The following is a 23,001-nucleotide window of genomic DNA, read 5'->3' as shown; positions in this document are numbered from 1 at the left end:
GAAAATGGCTCTGAGCAGTGTGCTGGCTGACTGAGGAAGCCCTGCCCCCTCAATGGCGCGTTTCTCCTCAGCATTTATGAGGTACATTTTTATACTGGCGGGGGTAGGACTGTGCATCAGCAACTTATGCCCCATACTTATGCCAGTTTCAATAGGTTTCATACTGCCCAGGGTGCCCTCCCCCCGCGCCCTGCAGTGCCTGTGTATGTGTGGGCAACATGGCGCGCTGCGCTCCCGCCAGCCGCGCGGTACCTTTAGCCGTCACTTTGATTGAAGATCTTCTTCTAACACTCACCTGTCTTCTGGCTCTGCAAGGGGGGAGTGCTGTGGGAGTGCACGTAGCCGCAGCTACCGTTCAGTACCCTTCAGGAGCTAATGGTGTCCTGTCAGCCAGAAGCAGAGCCATGAAACTCTTCAGGAAGTTGGTTCCTACTTCTGCCCCCTAAGTCCCACGAAGCAGGGAGACTGTTGCCAGCAGTTCTCCCTGAAAATAAAAAACCTAACATAAGTCTTTTCAGAGAAACTCAGTAGAGCTCCCCTGGAGTGCATCCAGTCTGCCTGGGCACATTTTCTAAACTGAGGTCTGGAAGAGGGGCATAGAGGGAGGAGCCAGTTCACACCCTTGAAAAGTCTTAAAGTGCCCATGGCTCCTGCGGAACCGTCTATACCCCCCCATGGTACTAAAGTGGACCCCAGCATCCTCTAGGACGTATGACAAACTAACACTTATGTGATGTTTTACACTTATATGGAGACTTTGCCAGTATAAATATGTACAGAGCTCCGGCACCATTACAGGGGGCGGAGCTTCCTCAGAGCGGGACGAGCGGCGTTTTGGCACCTTCCTCTGCTTACAGCTGCAGCAGCAGGCACACACAGCTCCTCCAGACACTCAGGATATGCAGGAAAACTGGTACAAGGGTGTAGCAAAGGGGGAAAGCCGCTATTGTACACATTCTATGTCCTGAAAAGGACAAAAACTCTGGTGTTACACCGTGATAAAACAGCTTGCAGTCTCACTGGGGCTGCTTAGCTTGGGTGTGCTGTTCCTTCCTCCGTGTCCCCCTCTCACATACAGTAAAGGCAGGTTTACTATTGTATAACTTGTCTGTGTGTATATAAATGTTTTCTACTGTAAACATGGCAAAACACCAATTATGCAGTGTATGTCGCACAAAAATCTGGTTCCATATCATGTGAACAATGCAGCCAGTCCTCATAACTCTGTGAGGATGCTTTGGGGGAAGGGGGTCAAAAGCATTCCTGGCTAGGTGCCATAAAATCCATGCCGTCAGACATGTCATCCCAGCTCACTGCTAATACTCAGAAGACACAACAACTGCAGGAGACTGTTGCAGACCTAGCTGCAAGGGCAGATGATAAACAGCCCCCCTCTCTAGATCAAGACCACTAAAACATGGGTTACCTGCTTTACTCTCAGACTCTGATGAGGAGACACAGGAGGAGGGGAAGGAATTGGATCCAGTTACTGGGAATTATACTTGCTATACAGGACGTGTTAAAAAGTCCCTCTAGAGGACGCTGCAGCAAAGCAGTCGTTTTTCTTAACACAGAACAAAATCAGTGTCACTTTCCCTGATTCTGCAGAACTAGATGACCTGTTAAAGTTAGCCTGGAAAAATCCAGATAAAAAATACAAAGTACAAAACGACTTTTGCATGCTTTCCCATTTGCTCCTGAAGGCAGGAAAATCTGTGAAGAACCCTCGGCTGTAGACGTATCCGTCTCTCGCCTATCTAAAAAGGCGGTACTACCAGCTCCGGGCTCCTTTACCATTAAGGACCATAAAGGACCCTGAAGATAGGAAAATAGAGACTGCACTGAAGTCTATTTACACAGAGGCTGGTATATCACAAAGATCGGTCATAGCGGGTTGCTGGATGACGCATGCCATTCATACGTGGGCTACTCAAATTCAGGAGGGCCTCTCGGGGGATATGTTCCAGGTCAATAGTGACTCTCCTAAAACACATTCAAGACACAGCAAGCGTCCAACTCTCTCAAGGAGATAGGCAATATTAATGCTAGGACCACTGCTATGGCAGTGTCGGCGCGCAGTGCTTTGTGGATGTGTCAGTGGATAGCGGACGCAGAGTCCAAGCGCAGTGTAGAGTCTCTTCCTTTTTCAGGGAATTGGCTCTTCGGGTCAGATACCTGGATTTCCAAGGTTACCGCGGGAAAATCCACGTTCCTCCTCTCTGGCTAGGAGTTCCTACCCGGGGTCACCTACCCAGTCCTTTCGACCTGCCAGGTTCAGAGCAAGAGCCAGAGGCGCCTCCACTGCAGCGAGAGGCACCAGAGGCTTCAGCATGACAGTGCCTCCCCACCCCGAGGGGACCTCAACTGCGTCACTTCAGCCGAGTCTGGGAAAGCTCCTACCAGAATGCCTGGGTAAGAGACCTAATATCTCAGGGCTACAAGCTGGAGTTCGCTGGTGCTCCTTCCCAACGATTTTTCAAATCAAGCTTACCAGTTTTGGAGGATACACGAGTTACGCTGCAACAGGCCATACAAAAGTTGGTCCAGACCAAAGTCATTGTGCCAGTGACACAACAACAGGGAAAGGGTTACTACTCTAACATGTTTGTGGTACCAAAACCGGACGGTTTGGTAAGGCCCATTTTGAATCTAAAATCCTTGAACCCTTACCTAAAAGGTTTTCAAGTTCAAGATGGAATCTTTGCGAAAAGTGATTGCGCGTCTGGAAAAACAGGAGTTCATGGTTTCGCTGGATATAAAGGACGCTTATCTCCATATTCCAATTTGGCCGCCTCACCAGGCTTACCTGCGGTTCGCCCTGCTGAACAATCACTACCAGTTCCAGGCGCAACCATTCGGACTGTCCACAGCTCCGACGGTTTTCACAAAGGTAATGGTAGAGATGATGTTCCGGCTCAGAGTTCAGGGAGTCAATATTGTCCCTTACCTAGATGATCTCTTGATAAGGGCGAGATCCAGGGAGCTTCTATTGCTCAGTATAGACAGCACTATTCAGCTTCTGTCACAACATGGGTGGATTCTGAATTTGCAGAAGTCCCACCTGGAGCCTACTCAGCGGCTCCTGTTCCTGGGTATGTTTCTGGACACAGTAGTTCAGAAAGTATTCTTCCCAGAGGACAAAGCAAGGATGCTTCAGGAAATGGTCAGAGCTGTCCTACGGCCGACTTGGATATCCATCCATCTTTGCATAAAATTTCAATTGGATTCTGAGCAAGTGGTCCAGATCACATCTACAGATGCATCGGATTATACGGTTATCACCTCAGGCCAGGATTTCCCTCCTGTGGTGGCTACAGTCCTCAAACCTACTGGAAGGTCGGAGTTTTGGGATTCAGGATTTGATCCTCCTCATGACAGATGCGAGTGAGGGGATGGGGAGCTGTCACCCAAGGGGCTCAGTTCCAGGGCAGGTGGTCAGCCCACGAAGCCCTACTTCCTATCAACATTCTGGAACTTCAGGCGATCTTCAACGCTCTTTTCAGGCCTCTCCTCTGCTTCAGGATCAAGCTGTTCAGGTTCAGTCGGACAACGTCACGGCCGTGGCTTATATCAATCGGCAAGGAGGGACAAAAAGCAGAGCCTGCATGCGAGAGGTATCACGGATACTCCTCTGGGCAGAAAGAAATGCAAGAGCCATGTCTTCCATCTTCATTCCGGGCGTGGACAACTGGGAGGCTGACTTCCTCAGTCGTCACGATCTCCACCCGGAGCAGTGGGGCCTACACCAGGTGTTTCAACAGATCATCGACCTGTGGGGCTGCCCAGAGATAGACATGATGGCATCTCGGCTCAACAAGAAGCTTCCATGGTATTGTTCGAGAACCAGGTACCCTCAGGCAAGGGCAGTAGATGCACTGACGGCACCTTGGCCTTACCGGCTGGTCTACCTGTTTCCTCCAATTCCTCTGCTCCCGACGGTGCTGAAGCGAATTAGGGAGTCCATGCAATTCTGATTGCCCCAGATTGGCCTCGAAGGGCGTGGTACGTGGATCTTCTGGACATGCCCGTAAAAGACCCTTGGCCTCTGCCAATGAAAAGAGATCTTCAACAAGGACCGTTCATCCACCCGCACTTACAGCAACTTTGTTTGACGGCATGGAGGTTGAGCGGGACATCCTAGCTCACAAAGGCCTTTCCAAAAAGGTTATTGCAACTATGCTTCAGGCCAGTAAGCGTGTGACGTCAAAACACTATCATCATATCTGGAAACGATATGTCTCTTGGTGCGAGGACCGCAAACATCCTCCTGCGGAATTCAGCCTGGGACGTTTCTTACGTTTCCTGTAGGCTGGTGTGGATATGGGCTTGCGTTTGGGCTCCCTTAATGTCCATATCTCAGCCCTCTCTGTTTTCTTCCAGAAGAAGTTGGCAATGTTGCCTGAAGTTCAGACCTTCTTGCAAGGAGTGCTTCACATATAGCCTCCCTTTGTGCCACCAACGGCACCCTGGGATTTGAATGTGGTTTTGGATTTTCTACAATCCTCCTGATTTGAACCACTGATGAAAGTAGAAGTCAAACACCTTACATGGAAGACGGTAATGTTATTGGCCCTGGCTTCTGCTAGACGTGTCTCAGAATTGGGGGCCTTATCGTGTAAAAGTCCTTACTTGGTCTTTTACGAAGACAGAGCAGAGCTCAGGACTAGGCAGCAGTTCCTGCCGAAGGTTGTCTCTGCATTCCATTTAAACCAACCTATTGTGGTTCTGGCTCTTCTGCTCCTCTGGAGGCTTTGGACGCTGTGCGAGCCTTAACGATCTATGTCAAGAGGACGGCTCGGATCAGAAAGACGGATTCCCTGTTTGTGCTGTATGATGCACAGTAGGGTTGCCCTGCTTCTAAGCAGTCTATTGCTCGTTGTCTTAAGTTGACTATCCAACAGGCCTGTGTGTCGGCAGCCTTACCTATTCCACAATCTCAGAAGGCCCACTCTAAAAGATCATTTGGGTCTTCCTGGGCGGCTGCTCGTGGAGTCTCAGCCTTGCAACTGTGCCAAACTGCTAACTGATCGGAGACGAACACCTTTGTGAAGTTCTACAAGTTTGATACCCTGGCCAAAGAGGATACCCAGTTTGGGTAAGCGGTGCTGCAGATGTCAGATCTGATCTGTACCCAGTGGCATGCGGTGGGGTGAGGCAGAGCCTTTCCTGTCATATTAAATTCTGTGCCAGAGTTTTGACTGTATAAAGTAAACAAAATACCCCCCCAACTCTTCCATACATCCCTGATCAAAACACACCAGATTTCCAGCCTTATATCCTGCTGCACCTTTGCATAATGCCCACATGTACCCTCAAGCTCATATAGTGTGTGTAAATCTGGCTCTGGTACTAGCCAGTGTCTCCTGAGCCAATCACCTCACGTCCCTGCTGTACATGCTACCTCATTCCCTACTTCTGTATCCATTAGAAAAAATCTACAGAGAGTACACACTGAGCTAGAAATTGCTCAGTATGTACAGATCAGTTTTTCGGATCTGCAAATCTGTACCCAGCATTAGTTTCTTTCATCTTAACATTTTCGGTCTTCTGCAAAGTATAGGTATATACTGGGTCATTTACAGCAGCTGATCAACGATACATTATTGTGCCTACATACAGTACTGTATATGTTTACTATAGTTCCTTTCACTCAAGTAGCCAAATTGTAGAAGGTTACTGCAAAATGGCTAGTTCTCCCAAGTATGGATACCATGTAAGTTACCTCTTAATAACGGTGGGAATTTATACTATTCAATTATAAGGTGGTAACTCACGGAGAGACGACTATGTATCAGAGAAAACAAATGTAATAAAATAGGGAATCAGAACATACTTTACAAAATTGTTTAATGCATGCACATCAGATACAACAATCAATAAATTTAATTAAATCAATTATTTACGGGTGTAAACATTTTACAAAAGCTTTTCATTATACATTGTTTTGATGGAAAAAAAATATCTACTATAAATCAGTGGCACATAAAACATCTTATAAACTTAACATGATCCCACAAAGACAGGACACAAATAAAAAATAATAGCACTTGTTCCTTGTCAGTTTTTGAAATCAAACCTACATATCGTTTTTTTGTTTAAACAAATGGCAAGCAAGAACAGAAACCAGTTAGAAATACCAGTATAAAAATAGCTTGTAATCCAGTTATAAATGACTGTCGAAGAGCAGAACGTGTATACTGTCAGCCACCAGGTTTTTGGATTGTAGATTTGGCATAATGCATGGGAGTCTTCTTGAGTTCAGTAGACAAAGGCTCAGAGTTTAGTAGAAGTCGGTTCAAAATGCGAAACGTACAATTTACCTGCACCAATTAGTGTAAGGACACAAATATCCCCAAACTGCTGATGCAAATGTCTGTCAGTAGAATATCTTTGCTGCATAGTCCCACACATGTGGCTATTATGTGCTATTTTTTGGAAAGAGCAAAAGAAAGTAATATTGTGAAGTATTTTCCAGGTGTACACATGCAAACTGCTGGGAAGTAGCTGCTACCTCGTACTGTTCGTTACAGAATACTGATTTTGTTTCTGCTGCAGAAGCTCTGTAATTGCCAGAAGTTTTTTGAGGACATGCTGTTAATAAAAAAAATACATGGATTACATTACTACAAAAGCCAACAAATGTTTATCTAATCTATGACAACATACTAAATCATATGCAATTCTATTTAGTCTTTGGAAGCACTTAAGATATAAAACTCGCTGGTATCCAGATGATAGATCTACATTGTCTAGGTACACAGTCAATAGGTCAACACCATATGGTCGACATGCATTAGGTCAACAAGTACAAATGGTCAACATGACAATAATCAACGCGTTTTTTGGGGGAATTTTTGCATGTTTTTCCAACAGTTGCTTGATTTACTATCCAGGTGGACTACAACTGGGAATAGTAACCTGTGGTGAGCAAAGCGAGCCATCTTGCCCGAAATGCGGCGAGCGCGCAAGAGTCTTCATTTCTAGTGATGGTGGTCACAGAACATGAAATATACAAGTTTTTTTTTTATATTAGGAAGAAAAAAAGTGTCGACCACTGTTATGTCGTCCCTTTGTACCTTTCAACCATGTCGTTGACCTTTTGACTGGCTACCTAGATAGTATAGATCTATTGTACCGCACCCAACTCCATCATCAGAACCAATCATTTCTGCACCATTGTGGTTTCCTCATTTCTCCACATGATGGGACTCCACAGGACATGTCAACAAGTCTTCCGAAACGTAGGATTGAAATTCTAAAACCACCTCTGCCTTATAACAATGTACAGTTTTAGCAATCCCATAGTTTGTTTCCAAGGGCTTAAATATAGCAGCATATAACACGCAGGTACTGTAATTTTCTATTCAACGCCACGGTGTTCCATGCTTTGCTTGCTCTTTAAAAATAAAATGTACTAAAACTTGTCACGACAGCTTGGGAAAGTAGAGACAAAGTTCGAGTACAAAGGATCACAGTACGTGACGTGTGCCAGCCTCCAGCAGTAGCATTTACATCCTCTGTTACAGCAATGACAAAGTCTAATCCTTGTACAGAACGAATAACACTTCTCCTTTTATGAGACTCATATAGTCAACATAATAAAAATAAAATAAAAAAGACCCAAAAATTGAATTATGACGTAAGCACATAGGCGCACATTGTTAAATGAACCGGGCTAACAAGTGATAGGTTGTTGGCCCACTGACAATGACATTAATGCATAAATATAGTGAATACCTGCTGTGCACCTCGTTCATTACTAATGGTCCGGAGTTCATCTGAGTGTGCCACACACATTTCATGTAAAGCTGCCAAATTGCGTGACAGGTCAGTTCTAGAGTGCTCAGTAATATCTGGCAGTTCAGGTACATTCTGAAAAATAAACATTGGCAAAATTAAGGTTCAGTTAAGTATCTGATGACTTTCCTCCGACTGACTTCTGATCAGCTGAAAACAAATGCCTGAACATGAATGGTACATATAAAACTAGGTGCTTCTTCCCGGCCTGAGCTCTGCTGTTTTCATCCAGCAATAAACAGTGCACAACTGGATCGGAAATTGAACTTGCAAAAGGTACAATTAATAAAAGAACCCATACGTAGCATATACGGTTTTCTGCCATAACTGTATCATGCATTCTCTGTCACTTGTGTTTATTGTATCTTCATTATATGCAAGTTCCCTTTGACAGTAATTTGTGCAAGCTCAAGAGACAAGCAAACACAAGTCTACATGTATCTTTATGCTGACTCACTATAAATGAGTAAAAAAAACAACAACTTATAACCAGGAAGTGATTTCATAAAAGATATAGGCTTCTGGTAATGTAGAGAACTCACCCCAAGTTCATCTAAGAACATAATCATGCGATGCTTGTTACTTTTAATGAACGGATTTACACCTTCCATGTAGGGCTCCTAGTAAGGGGAAAAAACAACACAAACCTATTATAATTTGGTTCAGTTTATACTGACCATTCATATTTTGCTGTATGACAAATGAAAAAAAGTAAGAATGCTAATCCCAAAACAATTTGCTTAAAGTTTCATGTAGAGATTTAACAAGTGTTACAAAACATAACGCCTAATCTCCAACCATATGCAAATTGCTTCTTCTGCCCATAACTGAAGGAAAACAGACTAAAAGACAAATTTACTTTAAGAGATGCAAGAAATGACAAGTGTAAAATGTGCGGCAAAAGCAACTTTTCCAACCAATCACTTAACATACATGTTACACTTTCCAAAGAAGTTACACCAACACTATACAAACAAAATGGATCAACATTACAAGCTCCATAAAATATTACAAGCCCTTGAAAATGGAAATGAATAATAAACTGTAAGTATAGTACTTAAAACTGGCGAACAGACCAATTGGGTTCCAGATGATAAAAAAAAAAGTCTTCATAGGGGGAAGATAAATTGTCAGCTAACATGATGTAATGTAGAGAACCAAAAAGGTTAAAAATAAAATTAATATTTCCCCTTTTCTCCCTCCGGTAATGCCGGGAATGTTTCATTATTATTATACAGTACTGCTGTGTGTTAACAAAGACCGGTGCATCAAGTACTAGTAAAAGATTTTAACTGCTCAATATGTCCAAAGTGTTTTTTTCCCCCCCTCTCTTTTTTTTCTGTTCTCTATAAAAAAAATTGTTTGAATGTCATATGGTTAATCAATATACTATGTTATCTGATCTCGTATCTTGGTGGCTCAGTATTTAATGTATTGGAAGCTATGGAATGCGTGTATTTGTATTTTCGATGTTTTTTTTTTTTTTTCTTCAATAAAAATAAATGGTTAAAGTGTTAATGTTAATATGAAAGAACAGTACTTACCCTGTCTAGTGAGGGATGGGGTGAATGTAGTGCATGTAAAGCAGTACTTGAGTGTGGTCCAACAGGAGCAGCTATGTATGGTTCCCTGTTCCTGGTATTCCAGTGTGAGACTACAAAAGAGTAGTAGCACCACAGATGCCTCTAATGACACCTGCTGTCAATGAATCCAGGATATTTTTTGCCTTCTGGGTGTCCCAGGAGTCAAACTGCGAAGCTGGATCCCTCAGAACTTCAGGAACAGTAAGAGGACTGCTGAAACCAGCATGCATCAGCTTGGAGGTGACACTAGACCCCTTAGCCAGTGTAGCCATGACAACTTTTGACCCCCAATAGTGTGTGTGAAAGACCATGCATGTGGAGAGCTGCAGTCATACCACGTATTGTACAATGAGCCCCTCTGTTAAGACTGTATGGCAGCACACAGCAGTAGGGGGCATGGGCCACACTATTTTGGGTTTGGCTGCCCTCCTCTTTGAACATCACCCTCCTCTGTGATCCTGAAGGTCAGTTTTGTCAGTACATTTAAAGAATGCATTACCTAGCTCCAACTTCGTGGAGCGAGGTTGGAGAGGGGACTGAATTCACTATATGTGGCAGAATATGGACATGAGGGAGAACATGATGGCATGTTAAACATGCCCAACAGATTCTTGCAATAAAAAGCAGGATTATTTAAAAGGACATGGGGATAGCCTATACCCCATCATATGTATAAAATAAAAAATACACATAGCAAAAACCCTTATGTAAAAGTGTCAAATTTACTACCTTCAAGTGGGTGTTGCATTTTAATGATTTCTGAGCACAACGCTCACTAGAGGTCTTGCTCTATTCCTCGAAGATGCCTATACCTGCTGTATTCTGGTTACCTCTTGCTAAATACCATCTGTGTTCAATTCAGTATCCTAAATGACCCAATCCAGCCAGTATAGCCATCCAATAAGTGCTTTAGTACTATAGTCCACTAAGAAGCAAGTGGATTCAGGTGGGGGTGTAGTAGTCCAGTGGTGGCAGAGACTATTCTACAACCGGGGGCACCATTCAGTAAGTATCTGGTTTGGCCAAGCGGCAAAATTAAGACTAGTCAGTAACAGCCGGTTACTAAATGGGAAGCTGAACCCCAAACAATATGTGAACCATTGACAAGTTGGAAAAATCAAGACTATACTGTCACACTTTCACTATTGAAATGTTAGAGATACTTATAACGCAGCTGGAAATAAAATATAAGATCAGAAGCACAGATTAAAGACGTGCATTTTAGTACATCTCCCTCTTCTAATGTAGTGACCCCATGGCTCCTATGCCTCAGTGACACAAAAGGTTTATACCATGGGCCTTCAACCTGTGGTCCTCCAGCTGCTGCTGAACTACACATCCCAGCATGCCCCGTCTCCGTTTTACCATACCTTAATAGCAAAACCGTGGCAGGGCATGATGGGATGTGTAGTTCTGCAGCAGCTGGAGGGCCACAGGTTGAAGACCCATGGTTTATACCACAATGGAGGTCAGGCAGAGGTATACTGTAGCCCATATGGTGCGCAAAACACCATACTGAGTGGCTGCCACAAGAAGGTGATTTGTAATTACGGAGTATCTAAACATTCCCTCCAGAAAAAGATATTGCTAAATTGGCAACATAGATAAGCCAACCTCTATTATTGTTTTAATGAGCAGGTAATTTATAAGATCTGGATCAGGCCTACACCAAATACTTCCAGGCCATGAATGTGGCATCTCCCAAAGGGAGACCAACCAATGCTTTTCTGATTGTGAAAACGTACTAAAATGTGCAGATGATCTTACTTTTTATTTGCAGTTTAACGACTACTGCCCTTCAAATCAAGTATCAAAATGAGAAAGTTTAACGGTTTTAAGTGAAAATATGTATGCAAATGACATGCATGGTAATACGAGTCTGCAGTGTTTTCTTTCTGAATTATCCTAGGCATTGTACAGTACAGTGATGGAGATCCTCTCTCACAGTAAGTATATTAGCTTTAAATTTATATGGTTATGAAAGAGCGGTTCCTATAGAGGCAAATGTTGACTAAGGATTATAAAAAGTAAATCTTAATATTGCATATTAAAACAGAAAATTGCACTAAGCCTGTTATGTGGATTTGACATTTTTGATCAGTTGCTACAGTACAGTGAGAGTGGCCAGATGGGTGATGGACTACAGTTACAATGGAATGGAAGGCATGCAATGGCAGTGCAGAAGCGGTAACCAGTTAATAGATTAAAGTAAATAAAGCTTTTTTTCTTACAGATCCGGAGTAAAAAACGCAGCTTTGTGGCACATCAGCATCATGTCCCTCCCATGCCAACCAGAATAAAAGGAATTGTTATTAGACTGTATTATGTACTTCATGCATGTAAACTAAGTGCAGCAAAATTACCTACTGTACTGTAAGCCAATATTTTACTTAACTTGGAATGAATGGTCTAGAAGAATGATTTGGTGTCCTGTTCTGCGTATCGCATTATAGGCAACATTTTACATGTAAAGTGTCAATTTGAAATCAGTTACAAAAATAAGATGCATCTTACAATTATAGCAATGACCACACATTGCTCAGCTTCTTTGGTTTAAGATACAAAATCTCAGTTATAACTATTTTATTACATATAACATAGTATTGTTGTTTCTGTAGAGATGTAGGTAGTTGATTATCAGATTATCCCCAGTATGACCTGTAATATCTACAATGCCCAAATGATTGCATTATATAACTTACATGTTCAGACTAGCACTCAGTACTTGTAACAAAAATGTGCACTTGTCAATTTGGTACCACCGTGACATTACATGCATTACTGTTCTGGAGGGGTGGGGGAATCAAGGACAAAGGACTTAAACCAAAATGTTCATTACTTAAGATATGTATTCTATTATATCTAAAACGGTTTTAGAACATTGGTAGAAAATGCTTTGTAATACCTTTTCAGAATGCAAAGGCTATTTCACCTATTGTCACTTAACTCACCCTTAACCTCATTAGATATTTAAAAGTGAGCAAAAATTTTAGTATCAGACTTTGTGAAGTCAAAGACACAGATGTGAAAAGAAAATGTAGAAGCCACAATTCCAAACAACATCCTCATTGACTCTCTAATGTTGAAGAGTTGGAGATAGGCTGTGAGATATTTCCTGTCTTTATTCTCATTTTAATCTTTTATTTTCTGAGGGTAGAAAACATAAGAAATGCCCAAAGGTCAAGTCAACGTTTTTAAGAATATCCTCTAAAGCTGCTGTAAAATCTAGTAAAGCATTTACAAACGTGTCCTTCTCCAGTATCGGGGGCGGGATCAGTATGATTTACCGGCGGCCGAGATGCCGACCATCAGTATACCAGAAGCGGGGCGAGCGCAAAGAGTCCCCTTGCGGGCTCATTGCGCTTGACACAGGTTATATTCCCACTCTATGGGTGTTGTGGACACCCACGAGTGGGAATAACCCCTGTTTGCTGGGATTCCGGCTGTCGACATTGTCAGCTGTCGAAAATCCGGAGTCGGTATCCTAACCGTCAGGATCCCAACAGCCAGGAAATTAACTGCATCCCTCAGGGCTTCTATGTGCATCAGTTTCTTCTACTCTAGAGGTTGGGACTTGTGTTGCGTTCACCAGTTATATTGACCGCTAGGGACAAGTTGATGCTAGGAAAATGTATGTAGGTGGTAGTACAGATTCTTTAAAAAGTAATTTCCAACCACCCTTCCAGAATAAGTAATTCCCCTGTGATGTTGGACTACTGAGGAAAATGCAACTCTAAAAGGGGAGATGAAACCAGGCAGTCAAGTATAACAGTTAGCCCTAATCTCTGCCTGCAATACACCGCATTACAGTTAAGCCGGGTCCCAAGTTAATAATAATGGGATTGGCAGCCTAAAGGTAAGTGAAGATGTTAGAAGAGGCAGGAAGGTACCAGACAATTCAGGCAAAGGTGGCCACATCTTACACATGCAGAGTTAGCCCTTAATGTGGAATAAAATTCCTGATTATTTTAAACTTCACATAAAAAAAGAGTTTACATACTGTAAGTTAACCATATAGTGTTTTATTGACTATTCTTTGTATAGAATAAATAAAACACAAGCATAATATATTTAGTAATTTTGCTCTTTTTCCAAAATATTGTTTACTTACTTTGGCTCCAAATTCAACCAAATTTGCTAAATTTTGCAGAGACTTGGCGACCAGCGTCAATGTTCTCGCAGCAGTTGGCGAAGGAGAATCTACCAGAGATTAAGTGTTCAATTAAATGTGCAGTAGAGATTAATGACAGCCTTCTGAGAGCAGGTCCTAATAGAAAAATATATGCTAAAGTTGAGATATACCAGTGAATCGGTCTGCTCTCTGCCTATTTTGTTTAACCCAAAGTTTATAAAACTTCATAAAATAAGTAAATAAAAAGTATAGGGGACACATTAAATTAACATGAAGATATTCCTGCTAAAATACTATGTGCTCCCTTTGATCGAGGTCTTTGGACACAAATGTGTTTACATTATTGGTACTCTTCGTGCAGCTTCCATTTAGCACCTCTTCATACATTGGTACTTTGGTAAAACACACCTATATGTGCTATAAGTACTAGCGACCACAGGGTTGAAAAGAATTAAGTTTTGAACAAAGACCTCAAAAAATAAAATAAGAGTTATGGTAGACTTACCATGGTTGACACTATCTTTGAGGTCCATAGTTGATCCACAGGATTGACATGGGGTGCAGGTGGTTGTATAAGGATCGGGCACGAAACGGTTAAGCTTTTGAGCTCCCAGTATGCTCCAATCCAACCACCCCTATAACCCCGCCTCCTGGTCAAGGGTAGTCAGTTTGGTCAGCAAGCCCAAGGCAGGAGCAGAATTAAGTGAGAAGAAAGACCTGTACATACCAGAAAAACAACACACTGTTCCATACCAGAAGAAAGGAGTTAGTGAGAGATACTCAAATTAGGTGCATCAGGGTGAGCACCCTGTGGACCTCGAAGAAACAGCGCTAACTATGGTAAATCTACAGTAACTCCTGATTTCTTCTTCAGGGTCCACAGTTGATCCACAGGATTGACATGGGGATGTCCCAAAGCAGAATTTAAGGGAGGGGATGATCCTGATTTGACAGGAGAATCCAATGCCCAACTGCAGCATCCTGAGAGGCAAAGGTATCAAAGGCATAATGTCTTAGAAACATATTGATAGATGACCATGTGGCTGCCTTACAGCGTTGTTCAACTGAGGCACCACGGTGGGCTGCCCATGAGGGACCGACTGAGTGGGTAGAATGGGCAGAGACATTATCCGGGATAGAGATCAGCTCAAGAGTAGGCTTCTGAGATTGTCATCCAAAGTCATACTGCCAGTGTTCGTTTATTAGCAGGCCATCCTCTCTTATGGACTCCATATAGGACAAAGAGCGCATCTATTCTTCTGATGTCACTGGTACGATCCACGTAGATCCTTAGTGCACGAAGTACGTCCAATGATGCATCTCCCACAGTGATGTCCAGCAATTGGAAGGCCAAAACTACAATTTCTTCATTAAGGTGAAATTTAGAGACCACCTTAGGAAGATAACCAGACCTGGTTCTGAGAACTGCTTTGTCTGGATGAAAGACCAGAAATGGGGTCGACAGGAAAGTGCTCCTAAATCTGATACTCTTCTAGCCGAAGCTATCGCCAGTAGAAATAGTTTTAGCTGTCATACACTTGAGATCCGTCAGGTGCAATGGTTAAAACGGGGGAGCTTGAAGAGCCTTGAGAACTCGTCCTAGGTCCCAAGGAGCTGTTGGAGGTACAAAAGGAGGCTGGATGTGAATTACTCCCTGGAAGAAAGTGTGAACATCCTGAAGAGTTGCAATTTCCCTCTGAATCCATATGGATAATGTCGAAACTTGTACCTTCAAGGAGGTTAGGCAGAGACCTCAGACAATTCGGGCATGAAGGAAAGCCTAGATTCTGGAAACGCTAAAAAGATTGAGGTTCATAACTTCTGGCAGCACAATATTGGAAATATACATGCCAGATCCGGTAATAGATGTGGGCTGAGAATGGTTTCCTTGCCTAACGCATCTTTGAATTACTGCTTGTGAAAATCCCTTTACCTTTAGAACGGATGACTCAAGAGTCACTCCGTAAGACAGCCAATCCAGGTGTGAGCAGAAACAGGGACCTTGAATCAATAGATCTGGTCATTGAGGAGGCAACAATGGTTTGTCCTCTGCAGATCTGTGTACCAATCGCGTCTCGGTCAAGCTGAATATCACTGTGCTGCTTTCCTGTTTGAATTTGCGAATCACCCCGGGCAACAGGGTAATTGGCGGGGACATATACCACACAAAATTTTCAACTGCTTCGGGATCTCTTGTTCTGGATCCGTATACTGGGACCTTATTGTTTTGACATGAAGCCCATGAGATCCACTTCGGCAATCTTCATTTGTCTACCAGAATCCGGAAAACTTCTGGGTGCAGGGCCCATTCACCTGCATGAACGTCGTGATGGCTGAGGAAGTCTGCTTCCCAATTTAGGACTCCTGGTATGAATACTACGGACATTGCTGGATGGTGGCGTTTGGCCCACCTGAGGAAGCGTACTACTGTACCTACTTCATTGCCATCAAGCTGCAAGTGCCTCCTTGTTGATTGAGGTAGGCTACTGCAGTGTCGTTGTCCGACTGGATATGAATCTGTCTGCAGTGAAGTATTCTCTTGTCTGAGTGAGTGCCATGTAGATGGCCCGAAGCTCCAGGACATTGATTGACAAGACCACGCTCTTCCTTGGTCCAATGGCCCTGAAGAGAGTATTGACCTGTTACAGCTACCCATCCTCAGAGACTGGCGTATGTTGCCAGGAGAACCCAGTCTTAGATCCAGAAGGTTCGACCCTTGTCCAAGTGGGACGCTTTTAGCCACCAGGTCAGAGGCAAACGTACTTCCTGAGGAAAAAATATAGTCTGTTTTTATCATCTGATCCGGTCCATTCCATCTGGAGAGAATCAGATGTTGAAGGGGCCTTGAATTAAAGTGGGCTTATTCTTCCATGTTGAATGCTGAAACCATTTACACCAGTATCCGCATTACTGTATGAATGGATACTCTCACACTGTGCAACAAGTTGCGTATTCTTATGCACATTGTGGATATTTTGTGCGGTGGCAAAAAGATTTTCTGTAAACTAGAATCCAGTATCACTCCTAACTGCATCATCTGTTGGGATGGGACTGTGGAGGATTTTGCCCAATTTATGAGCCATCAGTAATTCTGCAGGAAGGCTATAGTCACTTGTAGATGGCAGAGTAGGGTTTTCTAGGGTTTGTGCCAGGATAAGCAAGTCGTCCAGGTATGGAAATATCATTATCCACTGGCGACGAAGCTGAGCTGCCATCACCACCATGATTTTGGTGAACACCCGAGGAGCAAGTCCCGAGGGTAGTGTCTTAAACTGGAAATGTTGCTGGAGATCTAAACCTGAGATAGCGCTGATGGGAGAGTGCTATCGGTACACGCAGGTAGGCATCTTGAATGTCCAGACACACCATGAAATCCCCCAGCTCCATTGCCAGGGTAATAGCCCATAAAGTTTCCATCGGAAACAGGGGCACCCATATATATTTGTTCAGAGCTTTGATACTGAAAATGAGCCAATGGGACCTATAGGACTTCCCAACCAGGAAAAGGGTAAGTAGAAACCCAGTCCTCGTTGTACTAAGAGAATCGGCATTATCACTCCCGATTACAGCAAGGTCTGAATTGCTTGTTGTAGAACGTTGGCCTTGAGTGAATCTAAAGGTGGGCTGGTGCAAAAGAACTTCTGGGGGGGGGGGGGTGTTTTCGCTTCACGAAGGCCCACGCCGTCAGAAGGTGGGTTTGTCTTCTGATTTCGGAATCGGACGTCTGGCTGCCCAGGCCTGTCTGGCTTAGGCTTAACAGTTTTAGTTGATTGAAACTGTCTGGATTAAGCCTGTACTTTTGCTTTGCCCTGAGTCTGAAAGGACCGGAAAGCAGAGGATTTTGACATGCTCAGCTCATGACCGCTCAGATTCTGAAAGCTGTGTAGACTGTGAGGACGGTGCCGCACGTCTACGTGCTTTCCCTTCCACAGACTTGTCTGCCTGTACCATCTGTTGAAAGGCCGTAGACAAATCCTGGACTGAATGTGAGAACACATCTACCCATGTAGGCTGTGGAGGAAACCCCATAGCTGGAGGTATACTGTAGCAGGTGTAGCCGAGCGATCCGCTGTGTGTGTCAAAACCTGAGTAAAAGAAGCCACCCAAGGTGGTTCTTGTACTTGTGCTGGTTCTAGGCTAGAAGCAAGTTAGTCAGCTAGATTTAGTTTAGGAACATAATTTGAAAACAACTCGTTCTGCACCAGGTCCTAAGAGGTTAATCCTGCAGCATGGGATTTGCAGGACATTAACACAGGTGCAGTAGCTGCCTTGTTACCCTTGCCTCCCATGGACATTGTTAAAATATAAGCACACAATCAGTGTAAATTAAGCGCCAATATGACCGACTTCACTTAAAACAAGTAAAAAGTTAAGTACATTAGAAAAAACTATTTTCGGACCAGCCTTTAAGGTTTGAAAGGTGAAAAGGGACAGAAAAGATCTGACAGAAATAGTATTAAAGTCAGACAGCAGAACTAGCATAAGTTACAATTGCAATAGGCATTTAATCAACTACTCAGTACAACAGGGGTAGGTAGGGGTCAGTGCCGTATAACCTGGCCCTTGGGAGAGGTATACAGGGAGGCTAAACCCAGCGTTCCTGAAGACATGCTGTAACAAATTTCACACAGGGTATATTGTCGCCCAGCGACCATCTGCAACAGACGCGTCCAGCATATGTTGCCACACAGCGAATACTGTAGCATACACATGTATGTTGCTCAGCGACATTTATATGGAAGCGGGCCAATCAATTCAGGGTGGGAAAACCGTAGTTAACTCGCTGCCTGAGCCGGGGGGGGGGGGGGGGGTGAGAAGAGCCTTATTCCCCACTGCTGACGTCCACCATAGGTTTCTGCAGCCTCCAAATTTATCTCCGGAGCCTGTGATCCTTGGTGGTCTAGAGAAGGAACCAAAGGCGAATGTGCTGCAGGAGGCAGTGCTGTCCGTTTGCCTCCAACCAGAGACAGGCAGGCTGCGTAGACAAACGTGAATTCCCGCGAGCGGGAAAGAGGCCTGACCTTTCTTCCCATGTTCCAGCCAAAGCCTAGGATCGTCACCGTGGTCCCGCTAGCTAACACCCACCGGAATCACCAGTGTAGTTAATGGTGCGGCACTGGCGGGTAGTTGTTGGAGCGGTTGCCGAAATACATCAAAGACGCATGGCACAGCATGTTCTAAAAAAGGCTATATAAAATAGGAAAGTTTAAAAAAGCTTGGGACTGTGAAACAGCCCCACCGTTTTACATGTGGTCCTGCTCCACCAAACAGAAAACTGACTTACCTTGGCCAGGAGGTGAAGTTATAGGGAAGGTTGGACCGGAGCATTCTGGGAGCTCAAAAGCTTAACCGCTTGGTGCCTAATCCTTATCCAATCACCTACACCCCATGTCAATCATGTTGATCATCTGTGGACCCTGAAGAAAGTTCTATTGTTCTACAAAACAATTTCATATGTGAACATACAATTTCTCTTATCAGAGACTGTAGTTTTATCCATACTGCCGGAATAAAAGGTTCATCTTTACTGAAACTGGCATCTTAAGACTGTTCTCTGTAAACATGTATGCTGTATTATGTTAAGTTACCAGCCTGTCAAAATGGTGGAACATCATACCAGCATTGTCAGCGGCGGCAGTCTAAGTCCAAATGGAGGAATATTTTAAATTCTCCGTCTAACGCCATGTAGTGGCCGCCGGAGTGCAAAACACCTGAATCCCCTCGTAGAGGTGAGGAGCAGCGTTAGCCTTTTATTATATAGGATGCATTAATAACACTAGAAATCTACTAAAGAATTCATTGTCCCAACTAAGTTTTGAAAGAGCGGTCAGCTATGGAAGACTACCGGCTGTCAGAAAACAGGCCACAATGATCCCCAGATTTCGTCATTAATTTCTAGCGATTTCTATATATTTAGTGAATTGAGATTTTAGAGATTCGCCCTGTTCTACACTTAATACTGAAACTTGTGATGTCTGGCAATTTAGAGAGAGTGTTTAGGAAATGATTGCTTTATAGCAAGTCAAGCTGTAAATCACTAGAAAGGGGTGATACCCTTTCAGTCCGTAATGATGCCCAGGAGCAACCATGTCCTAGAAGAAGCTTATTTTTGATGTTACATTTCATACATAACAGGTTACAATAAAAAGAAAAGTTTTTTTGAGAAGTGCTTATATTTATTAAAAGTTTATTTACCTGAGATTATATTAAACATCCTTGGATTAAGGATAGCAGGACAGATTAATCGTAGAAAAACAAAGCCACTGAAAGAAAAAATAAGAATTTACTTACCGATAATTCTATTTCTCGTAGTCCGTAGTGGATGCTGGGAACTCCGTAAGGACCATGGGGAATAGCGGCTCTGCAGGAGACTGGGCACAAAAGTAAAGCTTTAGGACTACCTGGTGTGCACTGGCTCCTCCCCCTATGACCCTCCTCCAAGCCTCAGTTAGGATACTGTGCCCGGACGAGCGTACACAATAAGTAAGGATTTTGAATCCCGGGTAAGACTCATACCAGCCACACCAATCACACCGTACAACCTGTGATCTGAACCCAGTTAACAGCATGATAACAGAGGAGCCTCTGAAAAGATGGCTCACAACAATAATAACCCGATTTTTGTAACAATAACTATGTACAAGTATTGCAGACAATCCGCACTTGGGATGGGCGCCCAGCATCCACTACGGACTACGAGAAATAGAATTATCGGTAAGTAAATTCTTATTTTCTCTGACGTCCTAGTGGATGCTGGGAACTCCGTAAGGACCATGGGGATTATACCAAAGCTCCCAAACGGGCGGGAGAGTGCGAATGACTCTGCAGCACCGAATGAGAGAACTCCAGGTCCTCCTCAGCCAGGGTATCAAATTTGTAGAATTTAGCAAACGTGTTTGCCCCTGACCAAGTAGCTGCTCGGCAAAGTTGTAAAGCCGAGACCCCTCGGGCAGCCGCCCAAGATGAGCCCACCTTCCTTGTGGAATGGGCTATTACAGATTTTGGCTGTGGCAGGCCTGCCACAGAATGTGCAAGCTGAATTGTACTACAAATCCAACGAGCAATAGTCTGCTTAGAAGCAGGAGCACCCAGCTTGTTGGGTGCATACAGGATAAACAGCGAGTCAGATTTTCTGACTCCAGCCGTCCTGGAAACATATTTTCAGGGCCCTGACTACGTCCAGCAACTTGGAGTCCTCCAAGTCCCTAGTAGCCGCAGGTACCACAATAGGCTGATTCAAGTGAAACGCTGAAACCACCTTAAGGAGAAATTGAGGACGAGTCCTCAATTCTGCCCTGTCCGTATGGAAAATTAGGTAAGGGCTTTTATAGGATAAAGCCGCCAATTCTGAGACACGCCTGGCTGAAGCCAGTTCTTTCTGGAAGAAAATCGACAGGGCCGAAATTTGAACCTTAATGGACCCTAATTTTAGGCCCATAGACAGTCCTGTTTGCAGGAAATGCAGGAAACGACCCAGTTGAAATTCCTCTGTAGGGGCCTTCCTGGCCTCGCACCACGCAACATATTTACGCCAAAAGCGGTGATAATGCTGTACGGTTACATCCTTCCTGGCTTTGATCAGGGTAGGGATGACTTCATCCGGAATGCCTTTTTCCTTCAGGATCCGGCGTTCAACCGCCATGCCGTCAAACGCAGCCGCGGTAAGTCTTGGAACAGACAGGGTCCCTGCTGGAGCAGGTCCTTTCTTAGAGGTAGAGGCCACGGGTCCTCTGTGAGCATCTCTTGAAGTTCCGGGTACCAAGTCCTTCTTGGCCAATCCGGAGCCACGAGTATAGTCCTTACTCCTCTCCTTCTTATGATTCTCAGTACCTTGGGTATGAGAGGCAGAGGAGGGAACACATACACTGACTGGTACACCCACGGTGTTACCAGAGCGTCCACAGCTATTGCCTGAGGGTCCCTTGACCTGGCGCAATACCTGTCTAGTTTTTTGTTGAGGCGGGACGCCATCATGTCCACCTTTGGTTTTTCCCAACGGTTCACAATCATGTGGAAGACTTCTGGGTGAAGTCCCCACACTCCCGGGTGGAGGTCGTGTCTGCTGAGGAAGTCTGCTTCCCAGTTGTCCACTCCCGGAATGAACACTGCTGACAGTGCTATCACATGATTTTCCGCCCAGCGAAGAATCCTTGCAACTTCTGCCATTGCCCTCCTGCTTCTTGTGCCGCCCTGTCTGTTTACGTGGGCGACCGCCGTGATGTTGTCTGATTGGATCAGCACCGGCTGACCTTGAAGCAGAGGTCTTGCTAGGCTTAGAGCATTGTAGATGGCCCTTAGCTCCAGGATATTTATGTGAAGTGATGTCTCCAGGCTTGACCACAAGCCCTGGAAATTTCTTCCCTGTGTGACTGCTCCCCAGCCTCTCAGGCTGGCATCCGTGGTCACCAGGACCCAGTCCTGAATGCCGAATCTGCGGCCCTCTAGAAGATGAGCACTCTGCAACCACCACAGGAGAGACACCCTTGTCCTTGGTGACAAGATTATCCGCTGATGCATCTGAAGATGCGACCGGGACCATTTGTCTAGCAGATCCCACTGGAAGGTTCTTGCGTGGAATCTGCCGAATGGGATTGCTTCGTAAGAAGCCACCATCTTTCCCAGGACCCTTGTGCATTGATGCACTGAGACTTGGCCTGGTTTTAGGAGATTTCTGACTAGTTCGGATAACTCCCTGGCTTTCTCCTCCGGGAGAAACACCTTTTTCTGGACTGTGTCCAGGATCATCCCTAGGAATAGAAGTCGTGTCGTCGGGATCAGCTGCGATTTTGGAATATTGAGAATCCAACCGTGCTGGCGCAGCACTATCTGAGATAGTGCTGCTCCGACTTCCAACTGTTCCCTGGATCTTGCCCTTATCAGGAGATCGTCCAAGTAAGGGATAACTAAAACTCCCTTCCTTCGAATGAGTATCATCATTTCGGCCATTACCTTGGTAAAGACCCGGGGTGCCGTGGACAATCCAAACGGCAGCGTCTGAAACTGATAGTGACAGTTCTGTACCACAAACCTGAGGTACCCTTGGTGAGAAGGGTAAATTGGGACATGTAGGTAAGCATCTTTGATGTCCAGAGACACCATATAGTCCCCTTCTTCCAGGTTTGCAATCACTGCTCTGAGTGACTCCATCTTGAATTTGAACCTTTGTATGTAAGTGTTCAAGGATTTTAGGTTTAAAATTGGTCTCACCGAGCCGTCCGGCTTCGGTACCACAAATAGTGTGGAATAGTACCCCTTTCCCTGTTGTAGGAGGGGTACCTTGATTATCACCTGCTGGGAATATAGCTTGTGAATGGCTTCCAATACTGCCTCCCTGTCTGAGGGAGACGTCGGTAAAGCAGACTTTAGAAAACGGCGAGGGGGAGACGTCTCGAATTCCAATTTGTACCCCTGAGATACCACCTGAAGGATCCAGGGGTCCACTTGCGAGTGGGCCCACTGCGCACTGAACTTCTTGAGACGGGCCCCCAC

General features: G+C 44.4%; 1 protein-coding gene across 5 annotated transcripts in view; it reads right to left on the bottom strand.

Moving 5' to 3' along the window:
• Window positions 1–5,830: 5,830 nt before the first annotated feature.
• Window positions 5,831–23,001, bottom strand: part of RASA1 (RAS p21 protein activator 1) — a 421,336-nt gene continuing 404,165 nt past the window's right edge. The window contains exons 21-26 of one of the 5 annotated variants that reach the window (XM_063963963.1): window positions 19,708–19,775; window positions 13,492–13,580; window positions 11,612–11,668; window positions 8,340–8,417; window positions 7,738–7,872; window positions 5,831–6,591 (exon numbers count right to left, since the gene is read on the bottom strand). In XM_063963963.1, coding sequence (XP_063820033.1) covers window positions 6,508–6,591; window positions 7,738–7,872; window positions 8,340–8,417; window positions 11,612–11,668; window positions 13,492–13,580; window positions 19,708–19,775 — 511 coding nt within the window. In that variant the 3' untranslated portion in view covers window positions 5,831–6,507. Of the gene's footprint in view, window positions 6,592–7,737; window positions 7,873–8,339; window positions 8,418–11,611; window positions 11,669–12,331; window positions 12,528–13,491; window positions 13,648–19,707; window positions 19,776–23,001 lie in introns of those variants that run through there. The other 4 variants (XM_063963964.1, XR_010246601.1, XM_063963966.1 and 1 more) reach the window with 4 other exon arrangements.

The sequence above is a fragment of the Pseudophryne corroboree genome, chromosome 1 (genome assembly GCF_028390025.1).
Source record: "Pseudophryne corroboree isolate aPseCor3 chromosome 1, aPseCor3.hap2, whole genome shotgun sequence".
NCBI classification, from domain to species: Eukaryota; Metazoa; Chordata; class Amphibia; order Anura; family Myobatrachidae; genus Pseudophryne; species Pseudophryne corroboree.
Note: the sequence above shows the minus strand (reverse complement) of the source record. Positions and strands in the feature narration are given on the sequence as shown.